The following is a 22,689-nucleotide window of genomic DNA, read 5'->3' on the forward strand; positions in this document are numbered from 1 at the left end:
ACACGCAATTCTTGCAACCGGTTTTCATATGTTTTAGTCCCCAGGCCTTTAATAGTCTTAGTTGCTCTTCTCTGCACTATTTCCAAAGTCTCAATATCTTTTTTGTAATGTGGTGAGCAAAACTGGATGCCGTATTCTTAAGTGTGGCCTTACTAAGGCTTTATAAAGTGGCCAGCTGTCTTGAAGAAGTTTCTCTGTCCATCCTGCAGATGTCTTCATTCATTCATTCATTTATTCATTCAACCATGGTTTGTAGAGACCTGTAGTAGATCATAGGAAACCAAGGAGGAGTGATTTGAGGTTTAGCATTCTGTCAGAGGAAAAATAAGGGAGAAAATAAAGGACTGAAAAGATGAAGGCAAAAGGATGAGGATAAGAACTAAGGGATCTGTCATAAAGACCACTTTTTGTGCCACTGTGCCTGGAGGAATGGAAGGACAGAGGGAAAAAAGAGGAGAAAATTGGAAGGACAATCTATGTATGCAAAATAGTGCAGGTCAATATTAAATAAGTGTGATATGTAAAATAATGCTCTGTTAAAAGTAGCAACATTGAGGGTTATCTGGATGACCACTTTAATGTTACATGGGAAATCTTTAACCACTTGAATGTAATATGAGAGTTAACCCAAAAAGGCAAATTCATATAAATAACAACTGAAATATATTAAGACAAAATCCTAAGATTTGGTTTGATTGATAAAGATGGCTGGTTTTGTTTAATCAGGACAATGACCAGTATAATAAGACTAGCTCATTGTCTTATTGCTCGAGTATTTATTTATAGGGGGAAAATGTCCCGACCAAACATAATTTCTAATGTTAGGTTTTCCCCCTTACCAGAGGGAGCCCCCTTGTGGAGTACTGTGAAGCTGTTACCAAGGGCAACTCCTTTGCTCTGTAAAGTAAAAGCCATTTTATGGCAGTACAGTAGAAGCCATTTTAAGGAACAACAGGCTGTATTTTAACAGAATACTTAACAGAATATATACCAAGGAGTGTTAGGGGTGTCTTATCTCCACAGTGTTTTTTTTTCCAGATAGTAAGTCATCTGTGTACCAAGTTTGGTTGAAATTGCTCTAGGCATTCCAGAGTTATGCTGGAACACACACACACACACACACACACACACACACACACACACACACACAGAGGGAGAGAGAGAGAGAGAGAGAGAGAGAGAGAGAGAGAGAGAGAGAGAGAGAGAGAGAGAGAGAGAGAGAGAGATTTATAGACCTTAATAGCTGCGTTTATTCAACCATATTAAGCCTTAACATGGTGATTAAACTGCATTACGGAAGGTACTGCTTTTTTAATACTTGGGTTACAGCAAAATACATTTAGAGCCAGATTACTGGAAAGCCACTCCTTTTAAAGATATTATATTTCCATGCTACTTCTCTTCTGTGGGTACCACACAGAAGATGGCTTATCTCCACCTAATAAGCCAAGCTTGACTTTCTGGGTTGACATCCAAAAAAGCCAGGTAAAGAATGGGCTCACCAAAACATGTTATCTCTGAAACAGAGCTTGGCATTTATTGTTAGAAATAAATGCACAATGGACAAAGTAAATTTAATACCCTTGCGGCTTTTTAGGGATGCCACTCCTAATTGTGCATTCTCTCTCTGTCACAGGGAAACACAAGGCTAGCAAATGTAACCTTTAAACAGCGGGTATGGAACAGCTGCATAAATTGTTGAATGTCACATAAAGCATTGTCAAAGCAAAGCACAGCCAGTTCCCTTCTGTAATCTGAATGTATTTATAACATTAAAAATGAAGATAAAACAAGATTCTGTTCCCAATTACAAGCAACAAGGGGAGGTGGAACCACAGGGGTTATTCATCCAAGCACAGAAGAAGCAGAATTGAGCTGTCTTTCCATCTCGGCTCCTTGGAATAGGTTTTCCCACTACCACGGCAGGCAGGAAAATAGCTACATCTGGATCAGGGGTGAAATTCAGCAGGTTCTGACAGGTTCTGGAGAACCGGTAGTGGAAAGTTTGAATAGTTTGGAGAACTGGCAAATGCCACTTTTGTCTGGCCCCAAAGTGGGGAGGGATTGGAGATTTTGCAATATCTTTCCCCCAGCAGTGGGAAAAGAATAGGGATTTTGCAGTATCCTTCCCCTGGAATGGAGTGAGAATGGAGATTTTTCTGTATCAATCCCCTGTCATGCCCACAGAACCGGTAGTAAAAAAAATATGAATTTCATCACTGATCTGGATGGATGGATCTTTAGGTTGTCAAATTGGGATAGTGTAGGAAGAGTTTTGAATGGGCTGGGCACATCCACTGCAAGAGACAGCTTCCTCGTATCTGTGCTTTGTGTAGCAAGTATTGCATCAGCCAACTTGCCTTTGCAAAGTTTAGAACAGGAAGAAAAAGAGTCTGAGATACGCATCTGAACATTTCATTTAAAAACAAGAACACCGTGGAGAAGTGTAACGCATGTTCATTCCCATCTCTGTTTTAACTTCTTTACTTCATTGGAATGTGAAAGGTGCAGGTAGTCCTCAACTTACAACTATTTGTTTAGTGACAGTTCAAAGTTACAACAGCAATGAAAAAAGTGACTTACAACCGGTCCTTGCATTTACATTTACTTGCAATTACTTAAATTCTACGGTATAGTGCAATATCAATGCAATATCGGGTTTTCAATTTCAATTATATACATAGCATGTGAAGGATGTGTGTTTATGTTTTTATTTTTATAGTTATAATGTACACTGAAGATGAGATTTTATTTCATTGTACGATGTGCAATGACAATAAAGTAAACTAAACAATCGGCGTAGCATTGCCCATGGTGATGTGATCAAATTTGGGCGCTTTCCATTTGACATGTACTTACATCATCTGCAGCGTCCTGGGGTCATGTGATCACCATTTGAAACCTTCCTGGTTGGCTTCCAGCAAGCCAAATCAATCCTGAAGCCATATTCACTTGATGACCACATGTTTTACTTAACAGCTGCAATGATTTACTCGACAACCATAAGCAAAATCATAAAAGTGGGCCTCACTTACTTATTAACAGTCTTGCTTAACAGCAAAAATTCTGGTGTCAATTGTGGTTTCTAGACACACACACACACTGCACCCTGATTTGGGCCTGGAAGGCATTCTGCATCAATCTGAAAGCCAAAACGGGGCACAGGGGCGCTGCGCAAGGCCCCAAAATGCAATGTGACTGCCCCCTGCATGTGCCCCACTCCCCACACATGTGTGGTACAGACCCGAAGACTAGCTGGTTGGCGGGGGGCATGCACACATGCATGGTGGAGCTTGGCTAGCGTGACCACATGCACCTGTGGCACCAGAAGTAGGTTGTGCCCAGTTCGGTCGAACCAGTAGTGGAATTCAGGCCTGGGTCGCAGAACCGGCAGCGACCCAGGCCTGCCATGCCCAATGTTCCCTCTAATTTTTTTTCAGTGTGTGCAGAAAAGTATAGTGTTTGAGTGGCACATTCTCATGCCTGAGCACCTGAATTTTTTTCATAGATGTCATCCAAGACAACAACGAAATCAGTGTTATTTTAAACTCAAAGTTATGTTTATTCAAGGTACCTGCTTAATTAAAATGTTTATATATATATATATATATATATATATATATATATATATATATATATATATATATATATATATATATATATATATATATATATATATAGTAAGTTGAGGACTACTTGTATACAAGATGAATGGATGACTCTCTATGGGAAAAGGATCAAAAATTTTCTATCTACATTTTCCATACTATGAATTACTTTATATGCTTTATACTTTCCCCCTTACTATCCAATAGTCTGCAGTGATATTAGCAAGTTATGAATAAATTACTAATTGATGTAGATTAGCAATTGGGGTATATAAAGAAACAAAGCTATTATTTATTGAGTTGCATGTATACAACATTTATATACTGGCTGGCTGTAAACTATATTTAGCCATTTGTTTTTAGATGATGATTCAAGAACTGGAGCCATTTGCTATATCAATACTATGGATGGTATAGTATTGGTAACATGGTAACACCTAGCTGACCATGGCTGATCCCCCAAAAACTAGTAAACTCTGTATTGCTGCCAAAACAATCTACATGGAGGTTGGTCAATTTGAACTTGCTAAAGAAATCTGATCAGTCACCTTTGAGAGAATGAACCAACAGAAAATAAAGTTGGTTTTCAATATATTAAATGGCTCAAAAAAACAGAAGACTAATTCAAAGCATTTAAGAAGAAAATACATAATGACAGCATGCAAGTGTCAGCAAAGCCTTCCCCTGATGGCTAAGGGAAAGAGGTATATGACCCTACACTTCAAACAGAAAGAATCAGAAAGAAATCCCCTCCCAGACTAAACGAGTGTGTATGTCTGTGTCTGTGTCTGTGTTTCGCGCCTATACTTTGCAATAGATAAGTGCAACAGACCGATCGGGAACCTGAAACCCAACCGCTTTCCCAAAGGCAGAGTGCTCTAATGTGCTTCTAGCAGCCCTCCCAGTTCAGAGCTTCAAGAAACAGTCCCAGAAAGACGCCAATAAGCGACGGGGGCTATAGGTGCCAGGCAATTGAAGCACTCCGTTCTACCCAGAGGGAAGGAGGAGGCAACCACCAGGAGCAGCCCCAGCGCCCGCCAGGCCACACGGCAAAATGGATGTGACACGCCGGTCTGAACTGAGGCACAAGCCGCCGCCGCAATTCCCTCTCCACCACCGCCTCCCTCCCGTCCATTGCACATTTCCTTCTGTGGAGGCCGAGTCTACCCCCGAGACGCTCCTCCGAGGGCCCGGGAGACATTTATTATTCATGATCGCCTTTAAGTTGCTCGTGCAGTGATTGGCTGGACCTGCTGAAAGACGGAAATGGCTTGCTAGCACAGCCACAAGCTTGAATGGAGTCCTCGGCCAGGGATTGCTGGTGGTGGCGGCGGGGGAGGGTTTTTACCTGCCCGGCTTGTCAATTCCTCTCGGTCCTGAATTGCATGGTGTCATTTCGGCTTCGTTGCTCACCCCAGCTGGGCAGTTTTGTTTCAGGGGAGGAAGGCAGCTGGCAGAGCTGAGGATTCATCATGCTAAAAAACACTTTGCGGCAGTTGGAAACTACTGTGTGGTGTTTTCTTTTCACGTGCGTGGCTGCACAGCTGCACAGCTTAGAGGGAACATTGGCCATGCCCCCGCCACTGCAGGGCCGCCAACGTCTTGTTTTTTTAGTGAATGCACATGCACAGTTCACTGTAAATTGTTCTGCGCATGCACAAAGAACAATTTACGTTGAACAGCATGCACTGCAAACTGGTAGTAAAACTGGCAGCAACCCAACCCTTGTGTGGTATTTGTGCCATAAGTTCGCCATCATGGGCCTAAGTGAAAGAATCTGATTGCATTGACAATGTATGAGAGAAATTAATCCAATAAAAGCAGAATAATTAGTATTAAAATTAGCAGGGATTAAGAGCAAATAAATAGGCTAATTATAGCTAAGGTAACTGGCGATTTGAGAAATGTTGTCATATACTGCAAATGAATATTGAACTTTCCAAGTCGATATAAACATACCGTATTTTTTGGAGTATAAGACGCACCAAGATTTTGAAGAGGCAAATTTTTTTAAAAAGTTTTTGCACTCTGCAGACCTCCTAAAAACAGCCCATTTTTCACGAAAATGGGCTCATTTTTTGTAAAAAAAAAGGGGGGGCATTCATAGCCTTTAGGAGGCTTGTAGAGTGCTTCCCCCCCCCAACAAGCAAAAACAGCCCTTTTTGTCAAAAAAATGGCTGTGCATAGCCTTTAGGAGGCTTCCAGAGTGCTCCTGGGGGCTGAGGGGGCAAAAACGAGAAACAAATGCCCCATTTTTCGCTCATTCTGCCCTCCCCAGGCCCAGAAGCACTCTGGAAGCCTCCTAAAGGCTATGCACAGCCATTTTTGCAAAGGGGTGGGGTTTCAGGAAGCCAAAAATGCTGTATTCAGTGTATAAGATGCACCCAGATTTTCACCCTCTTTTTTGAGGAAAAAAGATGCGTCTTATATTCCGAAAAATACAGTACATAGCTTTCATTTTTAAGTAGATAGCACTACGCAGCACTAATTGAGAGATTAGGCTACAGGGAGTCACATAATCCCATGCTATGCGTCAGTTCAGTGTGCTAACCAAGTTTATCCCAACTAAAAAGGCAGAGATTACAGTCTTGCTTTGGATGTACAAGTACATTTCTGTCGTCTGGGTAAAAGACAGCCTGGCAATATTTATATATCTGTTGACATAATTTATAGATTCCATTCTGCTAGCTCCAAGCAGTGTGTCTAAATTATATGCATATACTTCAATGAAAGAAGAAAAATTTGTTGCCCTGAGCACCATGGCACTTACTTAAATGTGCTTAAGCTGGATCACGGTCATGTTTATTTCGATATAGAACAATGAGTGAGGTTGTGTAGCGGAATGGAAACCAGAAACTAATCCATCTAGTTATAGATAGTCCTTGATTTACAACCATTTGTTTAGTGACAGTTAGGAACTACAACGGCACTGAAAAGTGACTTATGACCAGTTTTCACACTTAATGGCCATTGCAGCATTCCCATGATCACGTGATCAAAATTAAGACCCTTGGCGACTCCCATGTATTTATGACTGATGCAGTTTTCGAGGATCATGTCAGAGGTGGTACTCAGCAGGTTCTGACTAATTCTGGAGAACTAATTCCGGAATTTTTGAGTAGTTCGGAGAAGCAGTAAATACCACCTCTGACTGGCCCCACCCCCATCTATTCTCTGCCTCCCGAGTCTAGCTGATCGGGAGGGAATGGGGATTTTGCAGTAACCTTCCCCTGCCATGCCCACCAAGCCACGCCCACAGAACTGGTAGTAAAATTTTTTGAATCCCACCACTGGATCATGTGATCACCTTTTGCAACTTTCTGACAAGTCAAGTCAACGGGAAAGGCAAATTCACTCAACAGCCATGTTACTAATCCACAACTGCAGTGATTCACTTAAGAACTGGAGAAAGAAATGTCATAAAAAGGGGCAAAACTCAGTTGACAACCGTCTTGCTTAGTGACAGAAAGTTTGCTCTCAGTTGTGATTATAAGCCCAGGACCAGCTATATTTATAGCACTAGCTGAGGTGCTCAGCTCTATAAAATGGTCAATATGTATTAAATTGATTTATGTTCCATTGTAAAAAAGGGGGGGCTTGTAAGAGGGGGGGGGGAAGCAACGTTAATGAGCATTTTAAAGGTGAAATGTGGGGCTAGGCGTCTGTATTTGCAAGTCAATGCATTCCCCCTTTTTCATTCTGATGCCGACTGCTAAGCAAGCTTTGCTAATAGCATTTGACTGTTAATCATTAGATTATTTCTCAGAAAATGGGAATCATGGGTGGAAAAATAGAAGGGATTAAAACTTTTCCTAATGCTTTCTTATCAAAACAGTAGGCACAAAACAATTCTCTGCAGGGTTTGGTTGGTAAGATCCTCCTTCTGCTGACTCACAAAGAGGCTTCAGCTCTGCCTGTGCTATTACAGACACCTCCTTCTAAAAGGGTCAAGCTCCCCCAAGCAGGACCCCACAATAGATATCTGATATGTTGCCTTTAGGTAGCTAAATTTGGTCTTAGGCTGGAACTTGGCTGAAATCTTACAGAGAGGCCTGAGCTAGGGAAAGATACTCTGTGCAGGCAATAAGGGAGACCTACAAAACAGCCGAGTGCCCATCCCATGGGCAAGAGTGTAAAAACCCTGACCTGATGGTTGAGACATGTGGTGTTTACTTCCTTGGTGTTGTTGTTGTTGTTAGTTGTGAAGTCGTGTCCCACCCATCGCGACCCCATGGACTACGTTCCTCCAGGCCTTCCTGTCCTCTGCCATCCTCTGGAGTCCGTTTAAGCTCACGTCTACTGCTTCAGTGGCTCCATCCAGCCACCCCATTCTCTGTAGTCCCCTTCTTCTTTTACCCTGTCTTTCCCAGCATTAGGCTCTTCTCCACTGAGTTCTTCCTTCTCATTAGGTGGACAAAGTATTTGAGTTTCATCTTAAGGATCTGGCCTTCTAAAGAGTAGTCAGGGTTGAACTCCTCTAGGACTGAACGGTTTGATCGCCTTGCAATCCAAGGGACTCATAGGAAACTTCTCCAGCACCATAATTTACTTCCTGCCTTTTCCCACAGCAGGACTTGAAGCTGAGCAGTTGACTGTTTACACAGTTGCCAACTCTGGTCTGAGATCTGCCGAGCCCAGGGTTCACTTTTCAAATTTGCATCCCTTATACTGGGATTTAAATGTTTAAGGAGTACTGTACATCCTTAATTAAGATACTAGCTTTCCTTCTTTTGTGTCTTGTATTTATAAAGCATACTTTGTTAGCATGGACTTGCTTTAAAAATATGGTAAAATGCCAAGTGCTACTTTTGATGTGTTGAATATAAAAATGATAACCCATGTAGATTTTGGAATTGACTTTGACAATATGGAATCCAGTCAGTGGTGGGTTTCAAATTTTTTTAGAACCTCTTCTGTAGGTGTGGCCTGCTTTGTGGGAGTGGCTTGCCGGCCATGTGACCAGGTGGGAGTGGCTTGCCAGCCATGTGACTGAGTGGGAGTGGCTTGGCAGTTACAAGACCCTTGCTCCTCTAACCCTTTAGGGGAAAAAACCCAGGGATGTTCAAACTTGACAGCTTTAAGACTTTAAGGATTAGATAGGACTGTTAGAGGCAGACGGGGTGATTGGTGAGCCAGCCAATCAGTGAGCAGCAGGCAGGGCAAGCATGGTGCGGACAGGTGGGGGAGGGAGCTGGAACCGGTTCTAAATGCCACGGTAGATTTGTGGAACCTCTTCTATAAAAGAGGTTAGAACTGGCAGGAACCCACCCTGAATCCAGTCCAAGATGGAGATGATCCATGTGTGTGCATGTACCGTATTTTCACGACCATAAGCCGCACTGAAAATCCTAAAATTTGATCCAAAATCGGCAGTGCGGCTTATAACCCGGTGCGCTTTATATGTGGAAAAAGATCTCCCAGCTGCTTTGCTCCTCGCGACTGCAACAGATGTCCAGAAGCGGCCCCTGGGGCCAATGGGGACCGGACCCCCAGCTCGACAGCCCCTGTCGCCTCTGGACGTCCACCGCAGCTGTGAGGAGCTGAGGAGAGCGCGGAGAAGAGCGCGCGACGGCCCCCGGCGCTCCGGGAAGCGGGAGAGGCGCGCAGCCCGGCCTCTCCTCCCTGGACGCCGCAGCAGCAGCCCCAAGCGCACCGATCCCCGCGCCCTTCGCATCGGGGCATGCTCTTGCAGCACGCCCCGATGCGAAAAACACAGAGATCGGTGCGCCCGGGGCCGCCGCCGCGACGTCCAGGGAGGAGAAATCAAACCGCGCGCCTCTCCCGCCTCCCGGAGCGCCAAGAACCGTCGCGCGCTCCCCTCCACACTCTCCTCGGCTCCCCACAACCGCAACAGACGTCCAGAAGCGACAGGGGCCACCGAGCCGGAAATCCAATCCCCACCAGCCCCAAAAGCCGCTTCTGGACATCTGTTGCAGTCGCGAGGAGCGGCACGAAGGCTCCCGGCGCTCCAGGAAACACCGAAAGCAGCTGGGAGAAGCGCGCGGCCCGGCCTCCCCTCCCTGGACGCCGCAGCAGCAGCCCCAAACTCACCGATCCCAGTGCCTTTCGCATCGGGGCGCGCTGCAAGAGCATGCCCCGATGCGAAAAACACAGAGATCGGTGCGCCCGGGGCCTCCGCTGCGACGTCCAGGGAGGAGAAACCAAGCCGCGCGCCCCTCCCAGCCGCCCTCGGCGCCCCCCGGAGCGCCAAGAACCCTCGTGCCGCTCCTCGCGACTGCAACAGATGTCCAGAAGCGTCGGGAAATGTGCGGCTTATAACCCGGTGCGCTTTATATGTGGAAAAAGTTTGAAAAATTAACGTTAATTGATACTGCGGCTTATAATCCGGTGCGGCTTTTGGTCGTGAAAATACGGTAAGTATGTGTAAATAAGGTAATATGTCGGCAGCTGAAAAAAGGAGAGAGGGAATACATATATTGCATTTAATATTTTCCCACATCAGAAAATATGCAACATCTGAAAGTCATGGAATTGAAGAAAAGCAGATAGTGCATAATAATTAAATGCAGTGAGCTCAGAGACGATAATAACAAAGATAAGAAGCTCTTTTGAGCTAGCATTCTAGAAAAAAAATATCTGTGTACATCCTTAAAATCTGTTTTTTCAGCGAAATACTGGTGTCATATTTGTACTTACCTGGTTGCAATGGTGTCTTAGTATGGTGGTACAAAATAAGAACGCCCTACCTACATCATGCCAAAATATTCAGGTTTTATATTACACTTTGTGTAATATTCAGTTACCTGAAGTGGGCCCCAGAAACAATTTTGCACGAATATAACTGTTGAAGTATTTATGTCAGGCACGAAGAATCAGGATCACACATAATTTCCAGTTCAGAAGGTTTATTGCTCAAAGCTATACACAAGAATCTAGTCAACTCACCGTCAACACGAAATTAGCACTAAATAAGACAACATAATTAAAAAAGATTTGAACTTAGAGCGTTTATAGACACATAACGATTCTAGACTAAATCTTCTCTTAACTTCACCCCTAGACTCTGCTGACTCTTCTCCTATATCTGTGATGGTGAACCTATGGCACACATGCTACAGGTGGCATGCAGAGCCCTCTCTAAGGGCATGTGAGCTGTTGCCTCAGCTCAGATCTACCGCGCATGTGTGTGTGCCTCTCACTGACCAGCTGATTTTCGAGTCTCTGCCGCGCATGCGCAGGGGGCAGAGTGCATGCAGGAGATGCACGAGGTGTGCAGTGCCCCCCCGGCCCATTTTTGGTCCCAGAAGGAATCCTGCTAGGACCAAAACGGGATATAGGGGTGGCACACATGTCCGGGGGAGGGGCGCAGCGGGAGCGCAGCGGGTCTCACACATGCGTTGCATTATGGGTGTCGGCATGCGACAACAAAAAGGTTAGCCATCACTGTCCTATATTATATTACTAAGCATTCAGCACCTCATTGTGGGCAACTTACTGCAATATATACTTCTAACAAGTTCCAGACTCTTTTCAGGGTTAACTCAGATAGCCCTGTAAAATATAACCCGGGGCTGTTAAGTGTTTAGGAACTTGTGATCATTCATAGCCTCTCCTCTCTACAACTTTCAGAGTTTACGATAATTATACATTGCACATTCCCTGCAAACCAGACTTTTTTTTTTTTTTTTTTGCTCTAATCAGAATGGTTGGATTACACTGAAGGCTTTTCATTTCCAGAGAACATCATATGTTTCTGGTTGAATAGGTTTTGCAGAAGAACTGCACAAGTCTATGAAGTATAAGTAAAGAGAGTGGAATCAATTTACTGTATATACCACAAGTCATTATAGATCTTCAGTATATTCCTTTGGAGGGATTCCGGGCAATCCCGGCCCCTTCACTACTATGAGCTCCAATATTAGCAGATCTGTTTTGACAGCTCTGGGTCAATATTGGTTGGTTGGTTGCCTAGCAATATCGGTCTCTTAGTCTCTTGGTCAGTTGATATTCCTGTGGCAAAAATAGCCTATATTTTCTCAAGTTGCTGCACTAATGCTCCCCACCAAGCTTTGTTGAACCTTCTTGTATCCAACAGAAAAAATATTAAGGGTGTCTTCCTAAGGGATGACTAAATTGTGATTTAAATAATTTGATCCTTCTGATTAATGGTTTAAATAAACCCCACCCTGCTAATAATGCACTGTTCATTGTCTCTTCTTCCTTATTAATACACTGATGTTCCTAAATGCAAACCCCAGAAGGGGTAACTGAAGCCAAAGAAACAAATAGGTTTTTTCTGACATGCATTTGTGAAGACTAGAGTCTTATTATTCCATCAACTTACTTAAATTTAGTTCTGTTTGGTATTTATGTGGTTAATGGTTGTGTATCAGTAAGGGTCCCCCCCCCCTCTCTTAAGTTCTGGGTGACGCACAATTCCAGCTGACAATTAGAAAATGCTTAGTAAAAAGGTCAGTCATATGAGGGAGAGAGATGGGATTGTGGACAAAGTTCATCATTTGAAGTATTTTGCGTACAGTAACAACATACACACACATACACACACACACACACACACACCGCCAAATACACTGAGAGCATCAAGAACCTCAAATCGATCTACTATCTCATTCTCTTTCTCACGGAGAAAATTTGAAATATGGGCCTGGTGTAAATTAGAGATGTGGAATCACTCAAATATCTACCGCTTGGATGTTTGTAACCATTTTGGACTGTTTTAGGAATTGCTGCTCTCCTTGGAACTAATGTACAGGTAGTCCTCAACTTATGACCATAATAGAGTCCAAAATTCCCTTTGCTAGGCAAGAGAGTCGTTAAATGAATGTTGCCCCATTTTATGACCTTTCTTGCTACAGTTGGCCAAACAAAACACAGTTGTTAAGTTGGTAGCACAATTGTTAATGAATCTGGCTTCTCCATTGACTGCTTGTCAGAAGGTCACAATAGATCAGGGGTGTCAAACATGTGGCCCGCAGGCCAGATACAACCCACTCAGGCCACGCCCACCCTGGGCCCACAAGGGCAAAAACAATCCTGATACGTCATGATATGGCCTGTGATGCGATCAGATTTGACACCCACCCCCCGCAATAGATGACCACATGACTCCAGGATACTACAACTGTCATAAATAAATGCCAATTGCCAAGGGTCTGAATTTTGATCACATGACCACGGGGATGCTTCAACAGCCACAAATGTAAAAGACAGTCATAAGACACATTTTTTTCACTGCTGTTGTAACTTTGAATGGTTACATTCATTACCAAATGAATGGTTGTAAGTCGAGGACTACCTGTGTTCCAGGAAATTGTTACATTTCTCAATTTCTACTTTGACCTTCCTTTGTTCAACATATTGTAGGAAATGACCAGGCCGAGCCTGAAGGAGGGGTCAAACGCATCATCAGTCTTGAGTCCCTTTGAGCCCACAAGAGATCTAAGTGCAGCCCACCTTAAATTCTGTTGATTCTTATTTGCCACCAATTTACTTTGACAGCTCGTAGTTCAGATTCTTGCTGAGAGCTTAATCTTGCAATAAATTTTATATGCATGTGAACTGCCTTGAGCTCTCTGGATTTCCTGATTTCCCAAGCTTGACACATATAGTGTCGTGACTAAAGCAGCTTGTCCCTAGAAATTTTTTGTCACAAAATCAAGGCCACAATCTTTTTCCTTTCCTTTTCTTTCCAGTTAAGGAGGGTGGGAGAGAGGAGGAAATGTTAGTATTGCATTCTATAATATACAAGCCAGATCTTTTGACGTAAAATTATTCTTGGCTTCAACGGAGGAAAGACTGGGCTTTGGGAGCAATCTGTGTTTATGCAGTTTTAAAGAAGAAAAGTATCTCTGCAAGTCAGAAAACTCGCAAGCGTTTAAATATTATGCTATTAAAGTGGTTGTCTGGGGAATACTTTAATTATAACAAAATCCTTTATGCTCTTGTTAAGCACCATTTAAAAATAACAATTTAAATGTCAGTTCACGCAGCTGAAGAACTTGTTTTTTATAAAACGCTCGAAGGCTGAAATATTGTGTTGTGGAGCTTTGTCCTGGGTACAATCTCAGTTGTAGTACTTTGAGAAATGGGCATCTCCATAGTTCCAGGACACTTGCCTCATTATATAGCTCGGACTACTCATTTTATCTTAAATTGCAGGATCTTTCCCTTTTACATTATTAGCAACTCCAACAGAGTTCTTCATATTGAAAATCACACCACAATTTGATTCTAGCTCTTTGTTCAGCATTGTCTAACAAGGCTAAACAAAATGGAAAACAACAAACTTTGAAAAATACCCAGTTTGGTCACACAAATATTTACAGCTGTACCTAATTCCAATAAAGGGAAACCAGTGCTATAGGACTAAAAAACTGTATTAAGGTATGTTTTCCACTCCGCTAAATTGAAATCACATTCTGTTATGAAAATAGTTAAGTAACACATGTTTTAGCTGGATGGTTTTTAACTAAAAACCTCCCCAGAATTGTACTGTTTCACATAACTGCAGATGGTTCAATTAGTTTGAAATGATGTTTTTTTTGTTATAACAGTTATGAAACATTGGGAAACTTTGACTTCTATTTGCAGATAGATTCCAAGGAATTTCCAAGCTCCTTTGAAGATATCTTCAGTGTTTCATTATTATTTTTTTCTTCACCTGTAATGCCCAGGTTATACGTAGAGTATATACGTAGAGTCTATAAAGAAATCCCAGGACTTCAGGCTATATGCCCCTTTATGACGTTGATTTCAACTCCAGTGGTGGGATTCAACATTTTTTACTACCGGTTCTGTGGGTGTGGCTTGGTAGGCATGGCATTGCTTGGTGGGCATGGCTTGGGCATGGCAGGGGAAGGATACTGTAAACTCCCCATTCCCTCCCAATCAGCTGAGACTCGGGAGGCAGAGAATAGATGGGGCAGGGCCAGTGAGAGGTGGTATTTACCGGTTCTCCGAACTACTCAAAATTTCCGCTGCCGGTTCTCCAGAGCTGGCCAGAACCTGCTGAATACCACCTCTGTTCAACTCCCATAATTCCTGAGACAGCAAATAGAAGAAGGTGATGGTAAACCATGTCCATAATGTTGCCAGAAAACAATAGTTTGCAGGATATTTTAGCTGTGTAGTATGTCCCAACTAGATCAGATCTAGTGCCTCCACAAACTGAATTTAGCTGACAAATGAGCTGTTTATACAATCCATGGAGCATTTGCAGTCACTGGCTGCACTTAGAGTTCAAAACCTGTGTTTATATATGCAGCAGGTTGAAATGCTACTTGCCCTCCTCCCTATATTCTTGAGATCATTTCATATGGGACAATTTACAGCTACCTCATACTATAATTTTGTCTAGATAGTTATCAAAGCTTTCTAAGGGGACTCTGTATAAAGGATTCACCAAAGATATTATTATAACAACAATGTAGAATATGAGCAGACTGAGCTGGAAGGCAGGGTTAAATGTGTCATTAGTTTGGAATCATTGCACAGTCACAAGAGACCCAAGTCCACCCCAACCTCCCATGAATTCTTTTGAAACTTATCTAGTGCCAATTCAGCTTTGGCCATTAGCTGATCAGGTTCTTGTGTATATGTAGCAATATTAAACTCTTCTGTGTCAGGCACAAGAAACAAGGCTGTTTAAATGAGAACAAGTTTATTCCATGCTAGCTCTCTACAAGAATCTGATCTACTGAGGGTCAAGGCAGATTGGTAGATTAAAGTCAAAGAAATCCAAGGTGGGCTGTATTTAGTTTTTTTGTGGGTGCGAAGGAACTCCAAACCAATGGCATGCTTGACCCTTCCCTCAAGTTCATCTCCTACATCCTGTGCTTTGAACCCAGCGAGTGTTCCTGGTTCTTTGCACCTGAAACAATCAGCTTTTAGCATTGTTACTGTAGTAGTTTCCATAATTAGTTTTAAATGTGCTACTCACTGTGAAGATGTTTTCTTTAAGGATTTTGTAAAAAGAAAATAAACCTGTCACCTAAATACACTTTTTCCTTCTTTTTGCATTGCAGTACAGAATTGGACAGCTGTACATGATCAGTAAACATAGCCATGAGCAGAGTGATCGTGGAGAAGGTGTGGAGGTGGTACAGAATGAGCCCTATGAAGATCCAAACTACGGGAATGGTCAGCTGACAGAAAAACGGGTCTATCTGAATAGGTAAAAGTTCCTGTAAGCCTTCTGCCATGGCATCCTTCCCTAATGCATATGCAGTTTTGGGAAGTAAACTGTGGGTTTAGTGCACTTTGCACCAATCCTCTGTTTGTGGCTTTATGAGAATCATGTGGTAGGACATACCAGGAGAATGGCCAGGATTCCTCCTATAAATTACATGTTTACTGGTTCAGATATGTGGCCAGTCACTTCCTTCCTTCAATGTTAAAAACTTTGGAGAAAGGAAAGTTGTGAAAATGAACAGTCATGTCAGATACCTATGGACTCATACATTATGCTAAGTACAAAGCAGTGAAAAAGCAACTGAAATTATAAATAACATTAAGCAAACTATGTGTTTACATGAGGAAAAAAAACCACAGAACAGATAGTCCTCGACCTAAAACCATTCATTTAGTGACTTTTCAAAGTTACAGTGACGCTGAAAAAAAGTGAGTTATTGTTTTTCACACTTAAGACTGACCAAAATTTAGGTACTTGCCAACTGGCATGTATTTATGACAGTTGCAGTGTCCTGGGGCCACATGATCACCTTTTGCGACCTTCCGACAAGCGAAGTCAATCGGGAAGGTATATTCACTTAAAAACTGCCTTTCTAATTTGACAACTGCAGTGTTTCATTTAACAACTGTGACAGGAAAAGTCGTAAAATGGGACAGAACTCACTTAACAGCTGTCTTGCTTAGCAATTGAAATTTTGGGCTCAGCTGGGGTCACAAGTTGAGGACTAGCTGTACAATATGTGGCCTGGATCATCAATGGGAATTGGTACTGATCAAAACTTGGGCAAATTACAGGTTACACTTATCAACATTTGTGCAGATTTGCATGAGCAAACCCCCCACAATCTCAAAGATTTATGTTAGGTTGCTATGTAAACAAACTGTCACTGAAATCCAACATGCTTTGTGAATGCTTGAAGATAATTTTATGGACCTGAGTATGATCATGGTAGACTTTCTGCTCAAAAGGAATCAGAGATTAATTTGTTCGTTTTTTTTCCTATGGTTATTTTCTACAGTATCTGATGCATTAGATACAACAGAAGAGAAAATGATATTGCCATAACTTGAGGCTCAGCGAAGTAAATACATCTGAAACTCCCAAATCAGTAACAAAAACCTTTCCAGGGAAAAAAACCTTGCCTTTAAAATAAAATTCTTTTTGGTACCAAGGTCAAAATCTGACCTTGTTTCCATTTGTTCAACCTCAGCAACTTGGATAAAAATCAAGTCTGGCTCACAGCATACGAAGAACTGCTTACGACAGGAATATCCAACCTAGCTTCATAAGAAATATTTTAGTGAGCTCCTTAGGCGGCAAAATATCTTGGTAAAGAACAGCACCCATCATGAATGATTACTAACCTTGTGCATCACTGCCCCAAAGCACCACTATTAATGATTTATCGCGTGAAATACTTTTTCTTGTCTGATACTTTCTTAAACAAAGTCTGCATATTTTGTAAGATACTTGTTACTTTTACTGTCCTTCAAGAGATATATTGTGATTTCTAAAAATTATACATATTGCTTCATCTACCACTGTCATTTGATTAGTGGTGGTCTAACTAAATATTGATGCCTTCCTTTTTTTGCCTGGAAGCCTGGGGTCAATGGACTTCTATTGAGCTTGTGGCCTTGGTAACAGACATAGCAACTATGTGCCCCTTACATCAGGCAGTGCAGCCCTAGAATCTTGATACTTCTGACCTTTTGTAAGTGTAGCATTTACGTTACCAGCTATGTTCAAGTTGAAAAAAATCTGTGGAGGCAAAATGTTTCTTTAAGCTCAACCACAGCTTTGCCCTCAAAACCAGAACTGAGTATGTAAATCAGCCTTGCGTGCAGACGTCTCATTCCAAGCATGTCTAGAAATATATCTTTATCTGACTGAAGAAAAATGAAGAACCTGTTGAGATAGATGTTTTGGAAGGGATTGTCAGAGCTTGCATGAGATTGGATGCTTGCTTACTTTTACTGACATCAGTGGAACAGATAAGTAGCAACAAAATGTTAGAGTTAGTTGCCAGACTTTGTTTGTTCAAAGAAAAAACCCAAGAAAGTCCAGTTGCCCCTTTTGGGACAACCATGTCCTGGATGATTGAGAATCTTCATAGACATTTGCCAGGCTGAAAGTTTGCCTCCAGCAGGCCTGATGTTACAAAAGGTGGGGGGAAAGTACTTTAATCAAGAAAAGTATCCAGGAAAATGCATTCAGCATAATTCCTCATCCACAAATAATATCAGGAAAATAACCTGCATTAGAATCCCACAAAGAGGAATAGTTTCTTTAGACCAAGCATTAACAAGGCTTGGAGGCCACAGTATAGGCCATGGAGATGAAACTCATGGCATCACATTGCCATCACGAGACGTTTCGTGCTGTTTTTCTCTTTCATGGAGCGGGTGTGGGCGTGGCCTGCGCATGACGCATCCAGCCCGTGGGCCGCCAGTTTGACACCTCTGGTATAAGCAAAATAGATATTTTCCAAGGGAAGTTGGACTTGCCTGTGAGAATAAAGTGACTCAGGATTTCACCTCAGAACATGTTTCACATCTATATTTCAAGTGAGGTAATGCCATGCAGATCTCCACATAAAATAGCCTAGTTCTAATAAAAAACCATTATTCGACATAGATTGAAGATTTGCAGAGTGTCATTCTTATGAATTTTGCCTTAATTGCTTTTGTGGTCATTTTATCTTTATTAGCATAGAATGGATGCTGTAAAGTAGGAGGCTTAGTTCCCTTGTTCTAAATAATTTAACTACTGTGGGATACCATTTGCTATGAAAAAAAATTATAATGTTCTAAGCCTTTGGGGCACATTTATTGTAATTTCTCAGATTTTGTTGTTTCCAAGTACTAGGAAATTGAAAGTGGGTTGCTAAATATTTGAAAACCTTAATCTGTTTAGTGTGGACATCATTCCCCCCCCCCCAATTATGATGGTAGTTGGAACATCTCTTATTCAATACGACTGCCTCCATTTTAGAGTGAAATGAAGGTTCTTTTTTATTACGGCAGAGTATTACTAGTGGCTGGAGACTGGGTATAGGGTCTCTTGCTTGAGCAGAGTTTCTTCCAAACCTCTTATTTTGTTATTCTAATCTATGATGAAGGGTAAATTGATTCATGTAAAAAATGATGACATCATCTGCAGAATGGAAGATGGAAATGGGCTGATGAATTTAAATTTAAAGAAGCCTGTACTATAGGATTGATATGCAGATACTCCTCAACTTGCATCAGTTCGTTTAGGGACCTTTCAAAGTTACAACGGCATTGAAAAAGGAGATTTATGACTGTTTTTCCAGTCATACAACCATTGCAGCATCCCCATGGTCACTTGATCAAAATTCAGCAACTGTCTTATATTTATGACAATTGTGGTGTCCTGGGGTCATATGATTACCTTTGGTGACCGTCTGATAAGCAAAGTCTAGGGAGAAGCAATGTATGGCTTTGAAAGCTGGACCATAAGAAAAGCTGAGTGCCAAAGAATTGAGGCCTTTGAACTCTGGTGCTGGAGAAGATTCCTGCAAGTCCCCTTGGAGTGCAAGGTGATCAAACTGGTCAGTCCTACAGGAGATCGACCTTGACTGCTCTTTAGAAGGCCAGATCCTGAAGAGGAAACTCAAATACTTTGGCCACCTAATGAGAAGGAAGGACTCACTGGAGAAGAGCCTAAGGCTGGGAAAGATTGAGGGCAAAAGAAGAAGAGGATGACAGAGAATGAAGTGGCTGGATGGAGTCACTGAAGCAGTCAGCGTGAGCTTAAATGTACTCCAGGGAATGTTGGGGACAGGAAGGCCTGGAGGAATGTTGTCCATGGGGTTGTGATGGGTCAGACATGGCTTTGCAACTAACAACAATAAAGGGAGAAGCCAGATTCATCTAACAATCATATTACTAATTTAACAACTGCAGTGATTCACTTAACATTTGTGTCAAGAAAAGTTGTAAAATGGGGCAAAATTCACTTAACAAATATTTCACTTCACAACATAAATTTGGGCTCAATTGTGATTGTAAGTCAAGCATTATCTGTAATAGTTAAATAAGATGATGCATCTCTATTTTAATAGTGTTTAGAGTGGGGAATGATAGAGAAGGATTTCATCATCAAAGCAAGTAGGAATTCTCATGCAACACCATAATTGGTCAGAGTAAATGGTGATCTGTAGTTCTGGTTATCAATTTCTTGCAGAACATCTCTATCTAGGGATTAAATCCAATGCTATCTTCAGCTCAGAGAAGGCAACACAGGGAGTTTTTCATACAGCAACTGCTGTATTTTTCTGCTGGATGTTATGCAATGCATTGGTCAAAAGTTGACCGATTAAGTATATGAGGCTGGCTTGTTCTTCAGCTGGAGCCTTTGCTTAGATAATCCAATCAAGGAATTTATAGAAGAATTTAGCACACAATTTACTTTACTAAGCAAATTAGGCCAAAAGTTAGTGGGATTGAAGTATTGCAATTGGAATTGTTATAGATTGACCCTCTCTCTGCACATCTTGAAGGAATGATCAATACGGTAAATAAAAATCCTAGCACAGGATCACATTGTTCTGAATTGTGTTTGAAGCATTCTGCTTAGGCTGAAGTCCACACCCTAGATAGCCGCAGAAACTTTATACTTTTTCAGATAAACAATGGGTTTTGGAATGTTGTGGATTGATGATAGAAGGCCAGTCGAGGAGGCAATCAGAAGTCACCAATTATAAGGCCTGCCTCATTATTATTATTAAATAGTTCATAGAAGTGGTTGACTTATATTATAGGTAGGCTTAGAATCCTGGCCCTAGAACTGAATTGGACATCAGAGGACAGGAAAGCTTTGTCTTTGGGCTGCTTTATATCAGTTTTTCCCAGTTGGCCAATTGTTGTATCAATTTCTCTCCCCCCCCCACCCCAATTGTTTCAGATTCTTTTTCATGACACAATAGTGAGCCAGTTTAGTCTAATGGGTAAGATGCTGCCCTGAAACCGACAGACTGTGAGTTCTACGTTTTCTAACCTTGCCTGAGGCATGAAAGCCAGCTAAGTGATTTTGGGCCAATTTCTCTCTCCCTACCCCCTTTCCCTCACTCTCCCTCTCTCCCTCACTCTCTTTACAAAAATAATAAAAGTGAGGGTTTAAAAAAATATCCTAAAAATATTGTTTACTGTCACATCCGGCCTTGTTGTTCCCTTTTTCCCATCCCAAGATTGAAAGTTTACTTCATCCTTAGCTGTAGCCTGATAACAACCACAAGGTATGGTGAAAACTGCAATGGTTTGCCACATCTTATTTCAAAAGTGGAGTGTCTAATACTCAGAGCATCACTTACTGGTTGTTTAAGTTCGATGTGAGCAAGCTCTGTCTCCACCATTCTGTAATCAGCCATGTCTGCCGTCATTCTGCTACTGTCTTCTTAAAGTGTGGAGAGAGTGTCCATTGGCACTGTACATTGATGCTAAAATACCCAACCATCAGTATTGGTAGAACATAAGGAAGATGATCTTGACAGACAGGCCAGATCTGTTACTATGCAGTAAGCAGAAACGCATGACTTTTCAAAACTAGTAGACAGGCTTAAATCTCCCTTCCCATCCAATATCTTACAAAGCAAACAGAAATATTGGCCTGCAGTTATACACTGTGGCAGATTATTTCAATTTTAAGATACTTTCTATCTTAAAGAAGGCGTTAACCACCCTCTGTTCTCCATCACCCTTTTCAAATGCCAAGAAAGATGCTAATTATATTTCATTACTTAATATAGTTTCAGTTGAAATTGGGTATTGAAAGCAATGCTATATGCCAAAATGCATTGTTCCATTTATATCAATTAAATTACTGAGGGCGTGAATTCCTTTGTCTTCAACTGGTACAGCCTATCACTTTCACAGATGAGAACTTGTAAGTCTGTTTAGGGTATCCAGAAAAAGAAAGTTTTTAATAAGTTTTCATTCCATCTTGCATGAAATTTCCCAAACCCACATGTTAATATTTTGTATAGCCCCAATTCACATTGCATTCACTTTTAGATTGGTTTAGATTTTAGATCAAGTCAGTTTTGAATGTTAGCAACCATGGAGATATTTTACATGATTAAATTGATTAAGCTTTATTAATTTATACATTGTAAGCTAGCTTTTGTCTAGGTAGATACTAGAATAGAGGAGAGGAGAGTAAAGGAGAGGAGGGGAGAGGAGAGGAGAGTTGAAAAGGACCTTGAACAGGAGTGGGTTTCGGCAGTCACTGCTGCCGGCTTGCTCACGGGTGTGCTGCGCACGCAAGCTTAATGTGTGTTGTGCGTGCATGCATAGTACAATTAAACTTATTTTATGCATGTGCCAAACTCAAAAACAAGATGGCAGTGCCTATGGCGCTGGCTGGAGAACCAGTTCAGGGGCATGGCAGGCCTGGGTTGCTGCCAGTTCCAGCGACCCAGGCCGCCAAATCATTACCGGTTTGCCCGAACTGGTAGGAACCCACCACTGCCTTGGAGGTCTTCAGGTCCAGCCTCCTGTTTAGGTATCTCAGACAGATACCTCCCTAATTCACATGGGTATAAAAGGGGGAGGAAGGCCCATCACAATCAGACCTGCAAGATTCTGCAACTATAACCACTCTCAGTAAAAGTGATCTTCACTTCCTATGGAATTGATTCTTAGGTTTGTCTGCCTGGGGGGGGGGGGTTGATGGTACTATAAATGGTTTTACTCTGTAGCCTTTGTGACCCTTATAAGGCTGACATTCCGAAAGGGTGAAAAAAAATATAACAGGCTGAAGTAGCAGAACAATGCAGTCTTTTCATTGCATCCAAGGTGTATTGAACCCAGGCCTCCTAAATTGATGCTTCACTCTAACCGGTTGCTGTTTAGTCTGCGCTGATCCTGCTTAATATATTGGCAGTGA

At 41.9% G+C, this 22,689-nt stretch overlaps 1 protein-coding gene across 1 annotated transcript in view; it reads left to right on the forward strand.

The window, feature by feature from the left end:
- PITPNC1 (phosphatidylinositol transfer protein cytoplasmic 1) overlaps positions 1-22,689 on the forward strand; it is a 185,768-nt gene that overhangs the window by 87,100 nt on the left and 75,979 nt on the right. Inside the window, exon 2 of the mRNA XM_087710232.1 lies at positions 15,614-15,762. Coding sequence (XP_087566358.1) covers positions 15,614-15,762 — 149 coding nt within the window. The remainder of the gene's footprint in view (positions 1-15,613; positions 15,763-22,689) is intronic.

Source organism: Thamnophis sirtalis, unplaced genomic scaffold (assembly GCF_051295495.1).
Source record: "Thamnophis sirtalis isolate CommonGarterSnake01/CBP01778 unplaced genomic scaffold, rThaSir2_p1.2 scaffold_3, whole genome shotgun sequence".
NCBI lineage: Eukaryota > Metazoa > Chordata > Lepidosauria > Squamata > Natricidae > Thamnophis > Thamnophis sirtalis.